A 21261-nucleotide genomic window follows, 5' to 3' on the forward strand; every position below is an offset into this window, starting at 1 on the left:
ACAGATGTGTAAGTTAAAGTGAGCTTTGGATGTCCTGGTAGGTGGATTTGGACAGACTAGCAGTTTCCCTCTCTTCCCAGTCATTATGCTCGGCTAGACTAACAGTCTATTTAGTGTAGACATGAGTATTGGATTTTTAAACACACAGACTTCATGACTACATACAGTATGTGATTCAAAACAACGTACCTATAGAGAACTGCCTTATTAACACCAAAGGCACCAACAATGAGATCTGAGAAAATAGAGGATCAGAATTAGAAAACATACTGAATATATGAAAAGCTATTGATGACCATTGCATACTTGCAACCTCACTCACCTGGGTATCCATTCATGTCCAGGTCCTTGGCACCTCTGAGGGCAAATCCAAAGCTGGCAGGAATCGCACCAGCAGCCCACTGGCCAGTTATCACCTGAGATGGCTTTTCCCTGAGTCCTTCTGAGTATCCATTGTAGATGTATACCAGTCCCTGCCGATCCTCCCCTCCAAACGGACAGCTGATAGCCACATCTGCCAAAGGTCAAAAGGGAGGAAAGATATCAGCCTGTAGCCACAGTAGTCCTGTGCAGAAGTTAACAGAGAAAGCTGCTAATATCATACGGCCACAGATACCTTTAATTAACAAGACTTAAAGTGTAAAGCCAGCGGCTCTGTGGGGCTATGCTTAGGCTTAACTTGTAAATGCTGTGTTTGGTAATTAGCAGTAAACACAAAGTACATCTGAGTCTAATTATGTCATTAGTTTTGCTGGTATTTGGTCATAAACTGAACTTTTGGCAAATTCAGGAAGACATTTTAATTTGCTCTTCCCATAAGTAAAGGCCTGTTATAGAAAAAGGCCTATTATGAATTGGATAGCGGTGGTTTGTCCTTGTTGATTCAAAGTTGGTCTCCAAAAGAAAAAGTTTGGGAAACACTGAGTTAGACAGTTAACCTACCAAACCTTCCTTTGTCAAATGAATCACACATGTAAATAGTTCAGCTTTTCAATAGAATGTAATAGAAAAAATCTTTTATCTTTTTTTTTTATTTACACGTACAGATTTCATTCTTTTCCTTTGTTTACTACTTTATTACTAATCACTGATCCCTTTAAAAAGCTGCATACTCCTCTGCATACTATTTAAGATGTACAAACTAAAATAAATCATGATGCTAACTCATTTGACTTCCAATATTCCATCAATCCCCCTGCTACAATCACCATTCTTACCATTAAAACCATCCTGGTTGAGATCTCCCAAAGGTGCAATGGTGCTGCCAAATCTCCCGTACACCTGGGTACCTGTCAGGTAAGGTAGGTGGAGCTCCAGTTTCACGGGGCCCCGCTGTAGGTAAACATAGACCCGGCCCATCTCTTCCAGACGGCCATCGGAGCCCCGAACCATGAACATGGGAGCTCCCACCAGCAGGTCAGCCATCCTGGAGACAAGAAAGGAAAATCACAAACTCATTTAAGCTCAGACACATTGACGCCTCCAATGGGTTGTTGGTGGCATCCAATCTAGACTCTTGTCAGCAAATTATCTAGCAAGGAAGAGACGGAGAAAGGCAGGGAGCAAGAGAAAAACAGACAACGGACAAGGAAACTACCCACCCATCACTGTTGATGTCAGTCGTTGCCACTGCATACCCGAAATATGATCCCATCTGTAAAGAAAGGGGTTTCCATGACTAAAAATCTCATTGTAAAAAGATATTAACAACATCAAGATTTGGTTTGTTTTTAGCTAATACAAAACAATCATACTGCACTCTGCTTCACTAGAAAAAAAGGGCGGCTTGAAGGAAACATGAAGGCCTGATGGGTTTAACAGGCGAGGCCCAATTTGATGCCGTTTCTGTTCCAGATCAGTTTAATTTCCTGCATTTTCTGTCATGAACTTTGGGTCGGAAAAGCACATTATATGAGCAGTCTAAATTACCAGACTGTAAGCAAATTCACTTGTGATTTTATTTATTCAGCTGAGTCAATCATCACTGTTTAAACGAGCTCAGTGCTTTTCTATTCCCACAACCATTGGCACAAATTGCCACTGCACTTTCCCCTCAATAACTGAGCTTTACAGCAAACCACGAAAGAGACCAAAATCTAGTTAAGAGAACGTTGTAAAGGAGATTATTTTTGCTTACACTGTCTCAACAAATTAAGAGCTCTCGTGAAGAGCCGGGCAATGAAAACACAGAGGAAGTGGAGCATGAAGGAGCTTTTGCTCTGCTGAGGTTGGACTCACCTGCTCACCAGTGTAGTTAATCAAGGTCTTCAGATCTGTACCGTTCAGAATAGACACCTGCAACACAGCAGCCACATATGGTGAACATTTTTTTTTATACAGTCTAATATAAGCATAGTGTCTGTTATGGAATTCACTGCAAAAATAATTCCCACTGTGACAACATTACTAAGGTTGTTTTCTTTCTTTTGCTTTCCTGTATCGGTCCCAAATCTAAAGCCCAGGCCTTTCATCCTAAAAGCACCAAAATGGCAGCCAAAATGAGAGCCAAAATGAGAGCGATGATTAAGATTTCTTACCGAACCATAAAGCATGAGTCCTTTTGGAACGCCAGCCACAAAATCTGAGGTGCACAGAGACATGAAGCAAAGATTAAGGGGGGGGGGGGGGGGGGACCTACAGGTCGAGCCCAGCAGTAGGGTAAGAGAATTCCAGTATTGATGATGTTTCCAGCTCAATAATCAAGTAAAATATTGTAGCTTATGTTCACTCCAGCTGTAATATTTACATTGCTAGGTGACTGCTGTTATGCGTTTTACATCCTGCACGCCTCACCTACCATTGGCCATGTGCGTGCATACCCTATTTTATTGACTTACCTTCCACCTGATCACCACTGAATTCCCCGACAGCAATAGAGTAGCCTGTAGACAAGAGGGCAGACGTCAACTTCAGCTTGCATTGGCAAACAAACGAAGATATGTGTAAATATGCATTCATCATAAAAGCACCTTAGCTGCCCTTACCTTGGTAACTGTCATCATGCTCAGACTTCACCTGTCTGGTTTGGATCTGTCCCTCCACAGACTGCATGAAGAAGCCTGGGTAGTACGCTTTGATGATGTCCTCCTTAGCTGCAGTGATCACCTGACCTGAAGTAAGACCAAAGTAAAATGAAAATAAACTTTTTAAGAAGAACATTTCCAGGCTTGGTTGTTCCGATTTTCACGTGTCTGATCGGTATGCCCTACATACCTTGCCAGAAGTAGCTGCCTGGCCCTCCTAATACCACTCTGCCATCCTGAAAGATAAAACTCAGAATTATTACAATGGAAAAGGAAATGATTATCCCAGAAACCTCTGGTGGTTCACTAACAGATACTTAGTTATTACCGTTGTGAAGTCAGCACTGAATCCTCCCTGACAGTAGCCTTGTCCCACCGCATCACTGATCTCTGAAACATGCAGGAATGGGGTGGTGCATCATGAATTATTTGACGTAACAATTATTTAATATTCCCGAATTTCTAGTTTCAAGGCATTACTGCCTCAACAAAACATTCCCACTTATATGACTCCCACATAGAGAGGTGACAGTTACCTGTGCGACAGGGAGCGTACTCCACAAATTTGGTGAAATTATGGACTGAGAGGTAGCAAGTTCCTGTAGCGTCAGAGTGGGGGACATCCTGTTTAGTCCGCCAGGAGTAGAGAGGGGCACAAGCCTGGGTCAGAGAGGAGGTGGAGAGAGATGGGGATTGTCGGGGAGGAAAAGGGGAGGGAGGAGATGTGGTGATGAATGGGGTGAGTTTTTAGGTGGGAGATGTTTTTCCAGTTGCAACATCACACTGGTGAACTCAGGAGGAGACTCAGGCTTAGGTCAGCGGTACATCTGGAGCAGGGTAACCACCGTAACTCAACCCAGGTCACAACCCATACTATCAGACCAAACAAGAGGCTGCTCAACTTTGATGTCACAGGGGGGGGGGCACAAAACATTTCTTTGTGGGGTGTCGAGACTGGAGGTGAAAACTGGACCCCAGTGACAACAACTTAATGTGAGAAAATTTCTAACAAAGAACACGATGTCAGAGTGAGACATCACTCAAAGTAGACTGTTTCTCACAGCCATGTGGCCAGAGCAGGCTTCACTGAGAGCCATAATCATAACAGCAGAGAGCACCAGTGTTGTGGTGCAGCCCAACCCCCAAAGTCATCTGTGAGAGGGTCATCTTACCAGAATTGTGTCACCGTGAGAACGCACAGTGGCGCCAAACCATTGGTGGGACTTGAAATCAGCCTGATGTTCTGTGTCGTTGAGCAAGACGGTGCGATCCCCTGGGAACAACATGAGAAAATGACACTGAGTTATGGCACTATGAAATAACATGCATTCCTTCATGTGGGTCTTGAGTTTCTTAATTCTTCCTTCCCCTCCCAGGCCCTTGCAAACATCTGGCCAATTGGCAGAAAGAAAGCTTAACACCAGTTGTTACACTATTTTTCATGCAAAGATAATCGGGGTGAGAACTTTAAAAGTATTGCATTTGCTACTCGGCCACTGTTCAGGAGATGGTAGTTCTCTTAGCGTGGCCGGTTTTGGACTGGACTAGCTTAACCTCGCTGACCCTTCGCTCTGTTTGACCACCTGGCCACTGACGCCGATCTCCCACTTCAACACTTTGACAGCAGCAGGTGACATGACAGATGGTCCGGGGAGTCAGATTTAAAAACACAACTTTATTGGCAGACAGATGTTACATCTGTGCAGCAATGGAGAATGAAATGCAAACAAATTGATTAGGCAAGGAAGTCACATCATTTCCACATAAACCCACACACTGAGGGCTTCAGAGTATGAGCTGACATCTTTAAGGAAAGTTCAAATGTGAGGTCAAAAGCAACTGAACCACTCCCGCTTAACCCTTTGCAGTACTCGGACTCATTGCCCCTGAAGACTTTGTCAAACCACAGGCGTATTGCAAAAGAACAGAATAGGGTCTGACGCTAGATACTGCAAGAGATCATGACCTATGTTGATGTAAAGAAAGCAGGCTGTCGGCCCCCGGTCTTTCTCCCAGCCAACTCGGCAGCCTGGAGCTGCTCTGTGTCTTTGTGGAAACAGCGAAGGGGCTGGCGTCCAAGGATAACATACACATTCTGGCCCGGCTTCCTCATAGCAACCTCCCAGTCATCTCTGTTTAGGCACACACGTCTCTCCCTCTTTCTTTGTTTTCATTTTCAATATTATCCCCATCTTCCTATTCATTTTTCGTACACTATCTCACCCTAGTCTCCATGTCTGTACGGCCTTTTCTCTCCTCTGCTTTTAGGGAGTGATGCGCCCCCTCACCCACGACAGTAAGCAGAGAGATTACAGTTTTTTAATAACACAACTGTATTTCTGTAATCTCCAACACCAGGGTTTCCTGCAAACATCACTCATCAAGAGCCTACAGCAGCGAGCCCTGCCCCCATAGAAGTTTATGTGGGAAAAGAAGAAGTGCTTTAGGCATACAGTTAAAATGACCAGCACTTCAAACGGCTCCTTATAAGCGTGTTGCTTCAACTAATCTGCCTTAGCTGCATGGTACTTTTTCTCAAAGAAAACACTTTCTTAATATTTTCATAACTACGGGTTTTTTGTTTGGACAAGGCCAATGCAAAGCCACCGGGGAACGGTAAGCTGTGGTTGCCTCCAAAATCAAATCAATTAAAAAGATACCAACTTCACACAAAAGTAGGTTGAAAGACAGTACACATGTTGAGTATGTACTGCATAGTAGGCACTCTGTTGGTTTGACTCATGTTACCAAGGTAACCAGCAGTAGCAACTGTGATCAGTGATCTATCCATGTAAAAGGGAGGGAAGCACATACTGCCTTAAGAAGCTAAAGCTCTCACATGGCAGCATTAGTTGCAGCATTAGTTCTCTATCAGCATAATGGGTGATGGAAAGTTCTGCGAGAGTCAGAGGAGATTCAGAGTGTAGATAAGGGGGAAAGCCAGAGACGGGCCCCAACAACATGCCATCTGACCGAAGTCCCCCTGGGAGGCTGGTTAGAGCGGTGCGCTGATGGGACATGGTGCCGGGCCCGGTCTCTCATGGGACCAGCAGAGGAGTGTGGGGGTCTGGAGTACATCCATAGACTCACTCTCGCCTTTGAACCGTGTGTGAGACGACAACCATTAGTGGAGTTAGAGCCTCTGTGTGAGCGTGTGAGTGTGTGTATTTTTGTGTGTGTCAGTGGGGTTAAAGACAAATGGCCAAATTCACTCATCACATCAGCTGCCCCTGTGGGAGTACCGACAGCAGGAGAGCAGAGGGGGACAGAGCGGAGGAACAAGGCTCTGGTTTCTCCCTCTTTCCTCCTTCCCCTCTGGCTTTCTTACCCTCCCTCCCGTCCTGTATGTGCCCTTCTCACACCCTCCCTACTGCCCTCGCTCCCCTTTCCTCCTCCCAGATCCATAGACGGGCTCTTATCTCAATGGAGGAGGAAGTGGATGGGAGGGGGCCTCTGGCCACTTTGACCCAATTAGTAAGGCTAATTAAGAGGGTCTATGGCCTGTGGGTCGGAGCTCAAACACACCAAGAGACAGTGAGACCTATGACACCAAATACTCTAGTGGAAGATAGCACTCCTTCACACTAGCATTCATAGTGGAGAAAATTGAGATGAAATGAAAAATAGTTTGTTTAACTCTTTTAGATCACATCCGGGTTAATATCGTGCACCTATTTAACAATATATGCAAAATATATGAAGTGTGCTTATGTACCCTAGCACCAGGAAATGCCCACCAATAATATCATGACATCCATCAATCAATCTATCTTTTAGCGACAAGGTTTTTGTCCTCTGTAGCTTCTTTAGGTGCTACATTCTAAGCCCGCGCACACGAAGAATTTGATTTAAATGTATCTTGTGATTGTATCTTGTGAACTAAAATATTCTGTAGCACAGAAGCTTAAGATGCTACAACTTCCATTTCACTGGGACTTTAAAAAAAAGATTTTGGACTGTATTTATCCATTACTCTAGTATTTAGTATCAGAATTGTCACAGCTACGGTAAATGAATTGCTGTAGTAAATGTCATCCAACAGCTGCCATTTGCATGCAGATGGCTGTGTTTTGATTGCTCCTCCACTGTATGGTGGTTCTGCTGTGATCCAGATGTCGGAACCGGCTCTGGCACTCGGATCAGCTCCTTCAAAGGCCCTTAGAAAATATGAAGGACACTCTCTGACAGCCCAGGGGACTAACCTTCACTGTGAGGCCTTGCTGCTTGCACATGACATCACACACTGTGGCCTCCAGCCAACGCCACATTTTATATTGCAAGAAAGACTGTGCAAAAATAGTGGAGCAAAGGGTACCCAGTGGTGTGTCCAATAAAAAATATTGTTAAACCAGGCTTGGGAAACACTCAGTGGAATATTTCTCCCTATTGTGCATTATGGACAGTAAATTTAAGCTGGCCCACAATGCTAAGCTTTGATTTCTTAGGAAAGAAGCCATAAGCACCACGGTAACACACTATCTGTGTGTGTGTGTGTGTGTGTATGAGTGAGAGAGTGTGTTTTACGGTATGTTCATTCTAAAAGCTAGCAGTCATGTTACTTTGATTGTTCATTTCCTCACCTTGCCATGGCTCTATAGTGCAAAACAGGCTGATCTCAACTCAACATACTGAAACATGAATCCATTCATTAAACAACCTCCTGAAAGTCCTTGTGTTCTCTCAAACCACTTTACCTAATCCTGACTCAACTGGAGCCTTTTTGTGAGGACCGGCGGTGTCTGCTTCACCTGTCATACAAGCAGGACATTTCTTTGTGAGACCTATTTGTTTATTGGTTGCTTATCTCCCTTATAGCTCCTGGGGCAAGGCAACACAAACACGACCTGGGTGAAGGAAAGAGTATCCTTCAAAAACCTCTTCAACACCCCATTATCCTTTTCATCCCCAAAGAGGGGACAGGAACAGGAAAAAAAGGTTCACCCTGCGTCCAGGAACCAAAGTAGCCGACAATAGCTCAGTGGAGTGGAACGCTGACGCCTGATCCTGCCCTGTTTGCTGACTACAGGAGCAGAGAGGAAAGGCTTTGATGGCTTCAAAAGTGTACAGAGAAGCAGCAGACCTCCGCTGTTTTAAGAGAATTTATAAACCATATCCAGTTTCTCAAACAACCAGGTAGTCACATGCAATCTGTGTACAATTAAAAAAAATCATACAATTCCAACAGCATTTGTTAGTACAGCATTTGTTAGTACAACTGATAGTACAGCTGTCAGACCTTCCCAACAGCTCTATCCTAATGCTTACCTTCAATATCAAACTCGATGGTGTGACAGTCTGTTTGGCTGATGCTCCATGGGCAGTAGAAGACAGATCCTCCCTCTGTAACCTTAACCTGCTTGGTGGTGGCCTTTGGAGCTCCTATCACCACACTCACACTGCAAAAGAATGACAGAAAGAGAGACAATTTGCTGTAAATCCAATGTTACAATTTTACCAAACCACAGGATCCATACAAACCCACATTTCTTTACCAAACCATTGCTAAGGTTTGTAGCTCTTAGCCTGGCCTTAATTAAAAGTTGCATTCCAGACCTCCGGGCTCAACAGCTTCAAACATGATGCATGAACGCATTTAACCGCTTAGCAAGCTGTATTCTGACTCACAAGCAAAACATTTTAACAGGTTGCAGCACTGTTTTACATAATCCCCATACAACCAGGGGAAACCGCTGCTATGTCATGTGCACATGTGATGCTCACGGACACATTCACTCCACTTGTGCAGTGAGGAGAAACACTCACACGGTCACACAAGCGTCCCTGTGGGACAGGTTCAATAGGAAAACAGAAAAGCAGACAGGCTAAGTGGAGTCATGCTCTTGTTTCTTCAGCTGTGCCACAACACTTCAATGTCCTGGGAGCTACACTGTACAAGGAGGGCCGCCGACCACTTCAACTGGCGACAGGTGAGTCGTCAGAGATGAAAGAGAAGAAGAAACGTGAGGGATGGTACGTTAATGGGTTTGAGCACAGTCAAGTTGGACACAATATCTTCCAGTAATGTAGATAATGTGTCTTAAGTGGATGATTTAGCCATTACCGCACTCTGGACCCACTTGACCCAACAAGCATCACCGACACAGATGCAGTCGCCGGCACTGATGTGGGTAAAGGGGGCAAGGGACCACTGAGACCAGACGGTGTCTAGGGGGCTCCAAAACAGGAAGAGCACACCCTTTCCTGCCCCAGATCTTCCAACAGTGCATGAACGTTTACATTTTGGTTAAGCTTAGTGTTCTTCCCCCGAAGGGTACTCGGCAGGCTTCAGAGAAAGCCGGGGGAGTCAGCATGAGCCGTGCAATATTCCAAGGCCTTGTAATCCACAATAATTAATCCCACTGAACCTATTTATTACCTCAGATGACAAAACGAATGAAAATTATGGGATGGCTTACGGAAAAAATTCTTGCAGAAGGGAGCCAGAGTAAGTTGGTGGTCAGGAGAAAGCTTTCAAATCATTTCATCATCTGTGGTTTTGGAAGCACACTACTGTGTGTAGAACAAAGGTAAGGTCACAGAGCAGAGTTTATGGGTTTAATATCGCATCGATACTGTGGTCCTAATACCTCGGAAGAGAAGACATACAGTGCAATGCCAATTCCAAATGTGGAGCAGAAATTCCTGTTTTGTGTTGGAAGAGAGAAATAGAAACAAACCAGTCCGAGTTAGAGAGCAAGAAGCATTTTCTGACCACATAGGCAGACGCAGGAATATCCAGAGTTTCACCTGTGACAGCTGAGGATCTCTCTCTCACACACAGATATGCAAGCAGTCAGTACATATTTAACACAAGCAGACCACACTGACAAAAAACTAACTTTACTGTATAAAGGATTACCTGTGCTAAACAACACGGCCGTAACCGTTTTGGAGCAGACAGAAGAACAGAAATCAACTGATGTTTCTATGACAAAAAACTTTTCTGAATAATCTGAACCCAAGCACATGCATGCAATAAGCAACACAACTCATGTATACACCAACGATGCCAAGGAAACTGGAAGCCACAGCATCTTTTTTGTTGAATCAGATCTGGACACAGTCCAGCATAGTTGGCTGTGGCAGCTTTTCAAAGGGGGGGGGGGATACAGGAAATAACATAACAAGCAGATCATGCTTTAATCAGCAAGTTGGCAGGTTGAAGCGAGTTTTCACAACCTTACACAGATGCACGCAGATGTGCAGACACACAATGATAATGATCTAAAAGCACTAAATGAGGAGGAATTAGCATTTAATTGGTCTTTATCTGTTGAGGATCAGAACTAAACTAGTGTTTCTCCGCCCTACAACCTTATCCGCTATCTGAGTGCTCAAAAGGTATAGAGCTTAGTATCATTAGCATTTAATGAAGCTGTAAATGCAGTCGGCTGAGTGCTGCATTACAAATTCCTTTGTGAAAGGAGGCGGAGTGTATGACCGACTCTTGGGATGGGTATGCAAATATATGCATGTGGTAGGGGGGCAAGCAATCTTCAGCTGTTCTGCTGAAGGACAGACTCATCGGTTTGTGTCCAAGCCACTGTGGCTAAAGTGAGTCTAGACCGAGGTGTTCTCAATCTTTTGTAACTTGAGGCCTACTTCTGATTGTTAAAAAAAATTCTAAAAGGACACCCTTCCCAGATAAATTAAAAATAAACATGACGAAAAAAGGGGAAAAAAAGAAAACGGGGCTGTAAATTTGTGTTATGCCGCTGTCAGCTGTACTGACCAAAATCAATATTCTGCTTACCGTCACCCATCACTGCCGGCCATTATGTATCCATGTTTAATGTATTCAGGGTCATACTTCAACACGCTTTGGAGTTTTTACTGGGCCAGGGTTGTCTCTCACATCACTTTTTCGTTCCAAAAACCGATACATTTCACTGCATCCCAGGGAATTTGGCTGGCTAACAGTAAAAATGTTGTAATTTCTCTGATGACGTGTCATGAATATTGTGGTGATATTCAAACATAACTGGTCATTAAAATTATGCATTTTAATCAGACGTTATTCATTTACATAAATTATTGAGCACATTAAGGTATAAAAATTACTTGCTTTGAAATTTACCAAAAAAACATTTTCTTAATTAAATCTAACCATTTGGCAGTAGCTACGTAGACCACTAGATGGCGCTCTACGTGCCACCAGTGGGCTTCAGCCCACTGGTCAAAGGTAGCTGGGAGACAAAAGGCTGTTCACTATCACAGGTTTGATGGGGATCACAGCTGGCAAAGCTCAGGATGTATCTGAAAAGCCATGACCAATCTTTAGTGCACTGAAATGTTTTGTCTACTGGAGAATTAAACCACTCTTCTCTTGCTCATTTGTCATTTTCATGTTGCTGTGGGTGAATATCGAACCTATTTCACCAGAGAGGGACTTGAGCAATGCCCTAGTGGGGGAGTGGGAGGATGTAAAGCATTGGCAGCTTCATCATGTCTAGCAAAGTCTACCCCACCAGCTGCCATAGCAGCCACTAATGAAGCATTAATTAAACTATACTGTAAGCAATTTGGGTCACAAATAAGGAATGCGTAAACAACAGCTTCACTGCGACTGAGAACTGGGTTTGTCTCAGTTGAAGCTCAAGCAATCAGACGACATTCTACAAATAAATCACACCACAATTGCCAGACTGTAACCATTTTATGTGGGGTTGTGAGATTAAGGGTGATGCAGAGTGCTGGAACTTGCTGATGTGACACTATCGTGCATTGCCATGGCTAATACAGTTTATGATGAGGTTACAGAAGGAGGTTGTCAGAGGGCAAATTCCTGTTACTACCCCCCCCCCCCCTTTAGTCTCATTCCACATTTAATTGTCTTCCACCCAGCTGCAAAAGCTGATGTCACTTGAACACTATTATAATTGCTTTAAGCTAGAAAGAAGGGGGAGGAAAAAAAAAAAAAATCGCATATGTTGAGCATGCCAGTGCCGGCTGCAGTCACCACCTGCAGTCGTAAACACGGCTCAACGAATGCCGTGGCACAGACAAAGGAGTTGTTGCCTTCGAACCGCAGAGCTATCAACAAGTGATTAAACAGTGGAGTGGCTCCATATCAGCAGAGAAACTCCGATGCGGCTCTTGACATTCACTGCTCTCACTCCCTCAGCGCAGAAATGGAAGCAAAATAAAACAAACGTCTCTAAAGAATCACTTCACCAACATCATTTAATGATACCTGGATCAATGGGAGTAGACACGCTGAACAAATTAACGAATTGCATGATGTCATCTTGCAACAGTATTGACTTTTCAAAGCACGCGTGGGCACTTAGAGTGAGATCAGCTGAATGACAGAAATGAGAAGGACAAGCAGTGTGTGATGACTTATTTTAGACCACATGGAGCCACACGAATATCCTCACGTCCTCTCAGAACCAAGGCCAGACAGAAGCTGTTTGAGTCCTTACGTCTGCCATATGGATGAGCGTCTACTCTCTTACACACACACACACACACACACACACACACACACACACATGTTCTCAGTGCTGCTGTCCAGGAGCCTGAAGATGATGAGAGTAGCAGTGCCTGCTGGGATGGCGTGTGCTGACTACAGAGAGTCTACTGTGCTGTGTTGTGTTGAAGCCACATTTCTTGTCATAACGGTCAGATGGTAGAGTAAGAACCAGATAAAGGATCTGTATGTTGCTTACAGGCCTGGAGCAAGTCTTTTATTACGTCCTATAGACATTTCCACATTCCAGGATGAACTTGAAAAGGAGCCATTGAGATCTGAACCCGCACCGACCGCTGTGGATCAGATGAACTGTCCGGTCTGTCGAGGAGCTGATTCCGCCATCACCACAAAACCATTTCTCCTGGTATCCTCAAAAGCATAAAAGTGCTGCAGGCCAAGGTAGCCAAATAATGGTTTTTTTTATAGTCACACAGGAAAAAGGTCAATTTTATAGTTTAGACCTTAATGATTTTATGCTACTCTGCAGCTGGGAAGAAGTCACTAGCCTGGTAAGTGAATCAGCAAAGTCCCCACCAAGCTGATTTAGCGACTGCTGTTTTTACTTCCGAGTTTTCAGCAGGCAGCAATCGTTCTGTGGCTGTATTATACCATCCTTATGGATGCTTGTAGTTAATGTGTGAAAACCAGCAGCTGCTCTGTCTGAACTGCAAAACATGCAAAAAAAAAAAAATAGCATTTCACAAGTGGCAAGTGAGAAATTTCAAACATCCTGACACTCATAAAAAACATCAAAATGACTTGTGGTCGAGCCAACGCATTTTCTCATACCAAACTGTTTTCCCACCGTCACTCCGAAATGCAACCCCTCCCTCTCCTTTCACAGTCCAGCCGCTCTAAAATCCTCCTGCGGGGAGTTTAACTGCTGGTGGTTCACACCTCTTCACAATACCCTCGTCAGGGGGTCCAGTCCTCTCACCTCAGGATAGAGAGGCTGTTGTATTAAACGTGATGATGGGGGAGGGGGGTGAGGGGGTAAAGCAGCTGTTGAAACACTTTGTCTATGCACCCCCACAATCCCAGCCGCACCCACACATGCATACATACAAAATGCACATCCAGAGACAGTAATGGCCAGAGGTTACGTCACGTTTCCATTACAAAAATGACATAATAATTTGAATTCCAGCCAGTGGAATTTTATATCGGCACAAGCGGACGATGGCGTCATTTGCTTATTGCTATATAAAAGTCTTTATCAAGTTACCATAGATGTGTCATTTAGTGACCTGGGGTTAAAACAAACCAGGCCCCCTGGCAGTCAGAGATTAAATCTGGCAAAGTATGAGTCAGGAGGACCCTGACCAATGACTAACTCCATTCCAAAGCAGACATGACGTCCTCTGGGCATTCCCGACTCAATGTAGCAGACGTGACAGCGTGTGCCCCAACTGACCTTTGCCGACACTAATGCTCTCAACCTACTGGCCTGATTATCATAGGTGTGTACAAAGTTTGACAACAGAAAAATAACTCAGCTTTTTCAGAAGACCAATAAATTAAGACAGAAATGAGTCACAGTGAAAATTACTCTGGAAAACAGAAAACAGAAAACAATTCCTGCCGTCAGACAAAGGGCCCTATTGTCTGCATGCAGCGACGAGAACCTGGATGAAGAAACGCTTGGCAACACAAATATACAAGCTGTGCTCCTGCCGCTCTAACACTTACTGGTTTCATTTCAAAACATGTCCATAGAAAAGGACACCAATGAAAACAATCACACAAATGAGAGAGATCATATATGGAGAGGGACCTCTGTGAGAGAAAACATTGCAGCTTTAGTGGCCAAAAGAGACCTCAGTCCAATGTTAACATTAGTTCAACTCTAACCCTGTTTGAGAGGGTAAACTCTAGGAGAGTGACCTAAATGAGCAGGCTAACCCCGGCATGTGTTGGTCATGGCCAAACAATTCGTTCATCCATCATTGATTGTCCATTATTTTTTTGATGGCACTATAATCTCACTTAGAGCAGTTCAAGACCAAAAACAAGTAGTTATAAATGTATGTTTCCTCAAAAGTCCAACATTCAACAGGCACCAGAAGCTGTCTCGTCCTGCCATACACTCCAGGCCAGGTCTGTTATTATATATAGCCCCTGACCCTTTGACTCCTATCTGCAGTGTGATCCACTCCCTCATCCCTGCCTGGCACCGGCGAAAGTAAAAGAGGAGGCAGTTACTGTTGTTTGATTATTAAGTTATTTGAGGAGAGAGTCAGCCCTCAGAAGTTCTTCCAATGATGATGAGGAGGAGGGTGTGCGTGGGACTGACATACAAACATACAAATTGACCATATATCCCCTTGCCCTTCCTGTGTGTATCTGACAAGAGCCTCCATACACAGTTCACAGACACTATCCTTAGGCGTTCTTCCATGGTGGGATGTCTGCCAGTGTCCAAACTTAATTTTATTACACCAGGCCGAAGGGCATGACAGACCCCGCCGCGTATATAAACTTGTTGTCAAGGATGAGCGTCAAACTAGGAGAAAGTAAGCCTTTGTGTTCGCAGGCCTGTCAGGGGCATTTATGGATGGGCGAAGTATCCTCCTTCCTCGTCTCTGCATCTGCCATCGATCTCATTTTGCTAATCCAACCAGTGATGAACACAAGTTATAAAAAATCGGAGCCGGGCTAACAGCAGCTCATCCTGACAAGAAGAAACTCCCTGTGCAACCCTCAACTGACCCCTGGATTCCAGCTACTCCCCCGTTTCCCCCACGTCTCCCAAGTGTGGGCGATGATGATGTGACGGCAATAACAAGAGATAACAGAAACTCCTTTCATGACTCTCCTGACATCTCCTGATATGCGTCCACTTCTAAGAAACTGTGAATGAAAAATGGCAGATACGTGTGGTTTGCAGATAAAGTGATGAGTCATGATCTTAATTCTGCTCTCGCGTACTTTGTTTTGCTTGACATTGGACTCCTGAATACATATCATCCACAGGAAAATTACAGGGCACTGGGTTGTAGGAGGCTACAGTTTAAACATTGTTCCTGTTCTGCAGGAGCATTGTCTCATCTCCTCCTCCATGAGCATGGCATCCCAACTGTAGAAAAGTTCAGATTAAGTCATCATTAGGATGACGTCTACTCTGTCTCACACATAATGAGTGGAGGAGAGATGATGGGGAGAGCGGCTAGACAGTGGGGGGATGGATGAATTAAAAAGCCATGCTGCAGAATGACATCAGCATAGGAGGAAGTGAGGAGGGGGAGGCTGGAGCGAGAAGAGGGGTTCATGCGTTCAGGCTTCACGTCCTAAATCATACCGCTCTCCTGAAGTCGCTGCTTCCCAGGCAGAGAGATGAAGACCAAGAGCAGCAGGCTTTTAAAGAGACAGTGCATGGTGGGTGGGGGGTGGGGAGGGGGGATGTCCCCATGTCTGAGTGTCTGACCGTCCAGGGAAGTGGGGAGGAGAAACAGGGAAACTAGAGCTGCTGCTGGCGGCCCACTCGGCACAAAGCCCTTCCTCAAATCCCAGCAGTCTGGCTGGTTGAACAGTGGGCCGGGACACCGCTGGTGCTGCTCAGCAGACACAGACTCAGCCAGGAAGTCTGATTTTGTCTGAGGGAAACCTTGACTGTGGGCGCACAACCTTTTGTTAATGATTATGACAATTACAGGTTTGGGTCCAAGGCTCACCAAAGTGTACCGAATGTAAAGCAACACAAATGCAGATCTGTCAAGCATGTCTAGTTTGTTTGTTTTTGGCTGCAGCCCTGTTGATATGAACACTACATGCTCCTATAGGACAGCCAGAATGTCCCACACTATTATTTTCTCCTCATACTACTATTAGACTTGACCACAGGCATGTATGCATGAGTCCCTCAAAAGGGCCGATGCCAACAAGGAAGAATCCCAGACGATCACAGCATGCTGGGTGTCACAGGGATCACATCCACACTGAGCCAGAAAGCATCACAATCAGCAGCAGCATTTCAGACCAATAAGACTTGATGGCTAAAGGTAGCAGTTAACAGGCTTTTTTCCCCCTGGCGTTTAAAGGCGAGGGCAGGTTAAAAGGCCAGAACTAAATGTCATTTTGTAGGGCAATAAGATTAGGATTTCAAGAGAGATTTAAAAAAAAAAGGTTTTGGTTCATACTTTTATGATAAATACAGATAGCACTATCTGGGCTATAATGTAGTTACTTTAAAACTAATGTAATTTCCTGAGTATATTAAATTGCAGTAAGTTGTGTGCACACTGAGACGTGTGCGCTGTGCGTAGGGCATGTGTCCTTCCAGAGAACACAGTACACAAAACTCTGATATACAGTCTCTGGATTTAATGCCAGAGCCGACACAACAACATCCCACGTACGAGATCCGTGTTTCCTTTTGGAAACTTCTTCAATAACTTTAACAGGGGAATTGTAAATTTAGATTTCTTGGCAAACATCCAAGTCCCCCCATGGAAAGTTTGCACGCTGCGCGCAACATATTTGTATACAACTGGGTATCTTGAGGCGCCCAGAAAGATTCATAAACAACTTTCAGACTGCACTGGAGCTTGTTGCTGAGAAGCCTCTTGTCACTTTTTTATGATAATAAAAAATTGAGAAATAGTCGTACTTATGTTTTTAAAAAAACTCACCTGGAAGAATCGGCCAGATAAAAGTCAACAGCATATCCGAAGTAGCTCCCGTTAGGTCCGCTGTAAACAGCTGGGTTCTCCACGTCCAAGTTAAACGCCTCGCAGACAGAAAAAGTGAGTAATAGCCCGCTGATACAAAGGAGAGATCGGACGAGGAGGGCTTCGATCCCCGGCGTCTTTACGCGAAACCGTTCCAAGCCCATTATTGAGAATAAATGAATCCTCTGAAATTGCTTTTAAATGTCGAAATTGTCCCAGTTTTTGGGCGCTTTCGAGTCCGCAGATCAAGCCTGAAAATTGTTGTGGATTACGGCTAAAACTGCATCCCTGTAGCTCTAACCGGCCAGTGTCTCATTAATGCTCCGTCAGCTCCTCTCAGCGCCCTCGCTCCTCTCTCCAGGCCCACGCCTCCTCTGCTCACCTCCTCACGACACACGGAGGAGCAGGGAGTTCCCACACCCGTGACAAAGTTTGGAAGAGGAGGAGCCTGTGATTCCCTAAAAAGAAAAAAAAGACACTTCTCGTCGGCTCATCTATCATGTTTACCAATGCGGTGTAAATGTGGTCACTTTTGAGTTCAGAGACTTTTTTTTTTATCGGTGACACAAGATTATTAACCAAAAGGAACAATGGATCAAAAAACTCCTCCTTTTGATTTTATCTCACGGTTATCTTGAGCTTTTGTGACTGTTTGCTGCTGACAGGTGATGAGGAGGTCAATGAAACTTCACAACCAACAGTTCTGCTATTTAGATGCCGAGCTGTGAATTACATGGTACTCTTTTTGGATCTTTATCGTTTGAGGTTTTCACTGATAAGTCAGAAAAAACACTTTTTTTCAGATCCTTCATTAATTCCATTAACGTGACAAAACTAGGAATATGAACTGCCACATCTCCAAAGGTCAAATAAACCTCCCAAATATACAATTCGTAAAGACTTATTTGCACAACTTCATACTAATTACACATTTCTCACACACCCTTGCATCTCAATGTGTGATCCACATGTATTTCTATCTAATTACAGGCAGCGTTCATCTGATTTGTGCATGTGATGGATTTCGTATTCCTGCCTCTGAGTCACACGAGATCGAGGAAAGTGGTTAGGCTGCGAAAGAGCAACTACTCACTGAAATGAGACCTTTAATAAACCTATCCCGGCCGGCTGGAATTAGTGACTGTTGGTTTAGCTGATTCACTTGAAGCCTCTGGGATTGAATACAGGGGCCAAATTTGGCTGTGTGGCAGTAAAGCAACATGAACTCTCTGTCAAGTGCTGCTCGTATTTATAACCTGTCTGAAGCTGCCCGACACAGGGAGCGAAGCCTGACCGTAGACTGATGGAAGAGATCCAGAGTGTCTGTGGGGGGGCAGTTCACAGCTGTTGGGGGCACTTGATGGTTCAAAGCCTTAATCCCTGAGGGGTCTCTCACTCTGTTTTTAGGTCCTCGAGATGAGTTGTAGATGATGCAGTATTCAAGGCGTGGTTGACAGAAAGCAAGATTATATAGCCATCAACATTATTTAGAGTCGAAACTTTCCCTGTGAAGTCACGGTTTGGTTTTCAGACTCCCCATCATATGCTAACTCTGAGATGAGAGGATGTTTGTGCAATCTGCCACAAACACACTTCTGAAATTCTGAAGCCATTGGAGGTCATCACAGCAGGGGTGTATGTATAGACAGTGCAGACCAGCCTGTTCTTATTCCCAGGGTGCCAAATACCAACAATTTGTCACGCCCCTTCACGTCTGATACCGATGCATAAGGCTCCCTTTAGTGTCTGTATGAGACGCACCAGGTTTTCAAGTAACTTGAATTCAAAAACCCAACTACGTCATTATTAGACGCTCAAAGAAAAACTCACCGGGAGTGTGATGACGTACTTTAGAAAAAAACCACACAGGGCAGGCTGATCAAACAAACAGGACTTTCAAACAGGACACCGGTGTTTGTGTCCAAGTGGTATTGAGTTATTTTGCAGTTACGTTAGTGATGTTTGTGTGGTGTTTACTTATGTTCAGATAATTCTGCCCAAACATGATGTTTAACCTAAACCTAGCTAAGTGTTTTTGTTTAAATTCACAATGTTAAACGCATGTTTACTACCGTACTGGAAAGTCAGAGTTTGATGCCTTGGATGGGAATGTCTTGTGCAGGCAGCGTGGTAGCACCGGGGCCCTATTAAACTATTAAAACTATGAATAAAATATACAATTATAGAATAAATTGAATCATTTCTTATTATCTTTGGTATTCCATACACAGATCCAAAGATACACAGACCTTTGGTATGCCATACACAGATGTGCAATGATGATTTCTGGGTAAAATGTTTGTAGATGTTGTCCATTGTTAAGTCTCTGTTTGGTCATGTATACGATACGATAAATGGTAGCTAGTCCTTGATGCGCTCTCTTTCCTGAGTAAGTCATTCAAATGTGAAATCCAACACATTTTGGATCCAACACATTTTGCAGCCACAGCTGCAAAGTCATTTACATACAGACCTCATGTATGAGATTAGTTGAAGGGGGCGAGCAAACACTGGACATAGATAATATTGGTATCAGCTCTCAGTCATTGTCTTCTTTAGTGCCTGATTGAACAGCACAGCTCGAATGTTATCTAGCCACCCACATTTATCTATTTGACATCGTAAAGGATCAGGATTTAGCTGGAGATAGGAGAGCTATTCCTTTCAAGTGTTTTGCCCCCTCTCTCTCTCTTCCCTCTCTGTATGTGTGTCATCCAGTAGCAGCTTAACCTACAAGCCAGTGTACACAAGTGTGTTCCGTTAAGCATGTTTTTGTGTGTGAAGAAGCCAGAAAGCCTGTTCTGCTTTTTGGTGCAGCGGAATTGGGTCTGGCTAACTGAACAGTATTTTCCATCTCCCGCCGACTGATTTCCGTTGAAAAAGGGGGTGTGGTTTTATCCCAATGCCTCTGCTTTGACATCATCATTTGGCCGCTATGGCAACAGATCTGAAGTGCAGCAAAACACTTAGAGAACATTTTACAGGACTCTACACAGCTGGCCAACTGTTTTAAATATAGACCTGACACACTGGCACTTCTGCACAGCCAGGCATATATATGTACAGGCACATGCACACATACAGCATGTGCCTTCCGACAAATTATTAATAGCACGACCAGAAGGCCACTTAGTGCCCTTATCTTCACAGTTATATCATGATATGAAGGTGTGAGTTTAGTGTGCTCATGCAACTGCTTTTCATCCAGGCTTCAGCTGTTTCACACTGCTTTCAGTCTTTATGCTAAGCTACGCTAACCACCTCCTGGCTGCAGTTTAATATTCAAAACACGTTGGGGTATTGATCTTCTCATCTCACCTCACCCTCTGCAAGAAAGCCAACATTTCTATGAGTTAAACATTTTACCCTGTATTCATCTGTAGTGTCAAAATGCATGACATTTTATAATCCATATCTTGTTTTCTCAAAATTGAAATTTTTAAAGTGAAATTTTTGTTTGTACTCTGACCCAGCAATCTTCCCTTCATTAGCACGGACATACACCAAACTTTCCAGGTTCATTCCTATCTATATTCTGAATGGTTTTGCTGAGGGGTTCGTTCATATTTCATTCATAACATGATTTATAGAACATTTTATTTCTAAAAACATGGTGAAAATAATATTTTTAGATGTTGACAGTATTTTCTGATGTATGCAGTGATAAAAAGAGATATCCAAAATTCCCTCTTATGTCAACAAAATGAAACAAGAATTTTGAACCCGTCTTGTTCAATGTTCCGATTTCTGTTCCAGAAATGTATGCAAATTAGCACATATATAATAAGATAATGCCTCATGCGAATATTTAAACATAATATTTCAGAAAACCTGCAGTACAAAGAAATTATTGGCTTAATATAAGCAATCAACTGGGGAAGTTTAATTGTGATATACAGTATATTTGTAAAAATGTTTACTCTATTTAACTGACGTGTGATTAGATTTCCTAAAATGTCAAACTCTTCCTTTAAAACTCTAAACTTCAAAATGAAGGTGTGGTCTGTGTCTCTAATTCAGCAAAACTGCATCTATCTGCAACTTTCAAATTATCTTTACTCCTCGAGGCACCAACCCCCGACCATCTCAATTCTCT

At 43.8% G+C, this 21261-nt stretch overlaps 1 protein-coding gene across 1 annotated transcript in view; it reads right to left on the minus strand.

Annotated features, from left to right (window-relative positions):
• The window catches only part of itga5 (integrin, alpha 5 (fibronectin receptor, alpha polypeptide)), a 37533-nt gene extending 19987 nt beyond the window's left edge, over window positions 1-17546 (minus strand). The window contains exons 1-14 of the mRNA XM_031845897.1: window positions 17127-17546; window positions 8289-8419; window positions 4196-4296; window positions 3560-3683; window positions 3352-3413; window positions 3214-3259; window positions 2985-3110; window positions 2838-2882; window positions 2538-2581; window positions 2239-2295; window positions 1602-1654; window positions 1218-1426; window positions 323-514; window positions 190-235 (exon numbers count right to left, since the gene is read on the minus strand). Of these exons, the coding sequence (XP_031701757.1) occupies window positions 190-235; window positions 323-514; window positions 1218-1426; window positions 1602-1654; window positions 2239-2295; window positions 2538-2581; window positions 2838-2882; window positions 2985-3110; window positions 3214-3259; window positions 3352-3413; window positions 3560-3683; window positions 4196-4296; window positions 8289-8419; window positions 17127-17329 (1439 nt within the window). The 5' untranslated portion in view covers window positions 17330-17546. The remainder of the gene's footprint in view (window positions 1-189; window positions 236-322; window positions 515-1217; window positions 1427-1601; window positions 1655-2238; window positions 2296-2537; window positions 2582-2837; window positions 2883-2984; window positions 3111-3213; window positions 3260-3351; window positions 3414-3559; window positions 3684-4195; window positions 4297-8288; window positions 8420-17126) is intronic.
• Window positions 17547-21261: the final 3715 nt, after the last annotated feature.

This window comes from Anarrhichthys ocellatus, unplaced genomic scaffold (genome assembly GCF_004355925.1).
Source record: "Anarrhichthys ocellatus isolate YVR2014 unplaced genomic scaffold, GSC_Weel_1.0 scaffold5, whole genome shotgun sequence".
NCBI lineage: Eukaryota > Metazoa > Chordata > Actinopteri > Perciformes > Anarhichadidae > Anarrhichthys > Anarrhichthys ocellatus.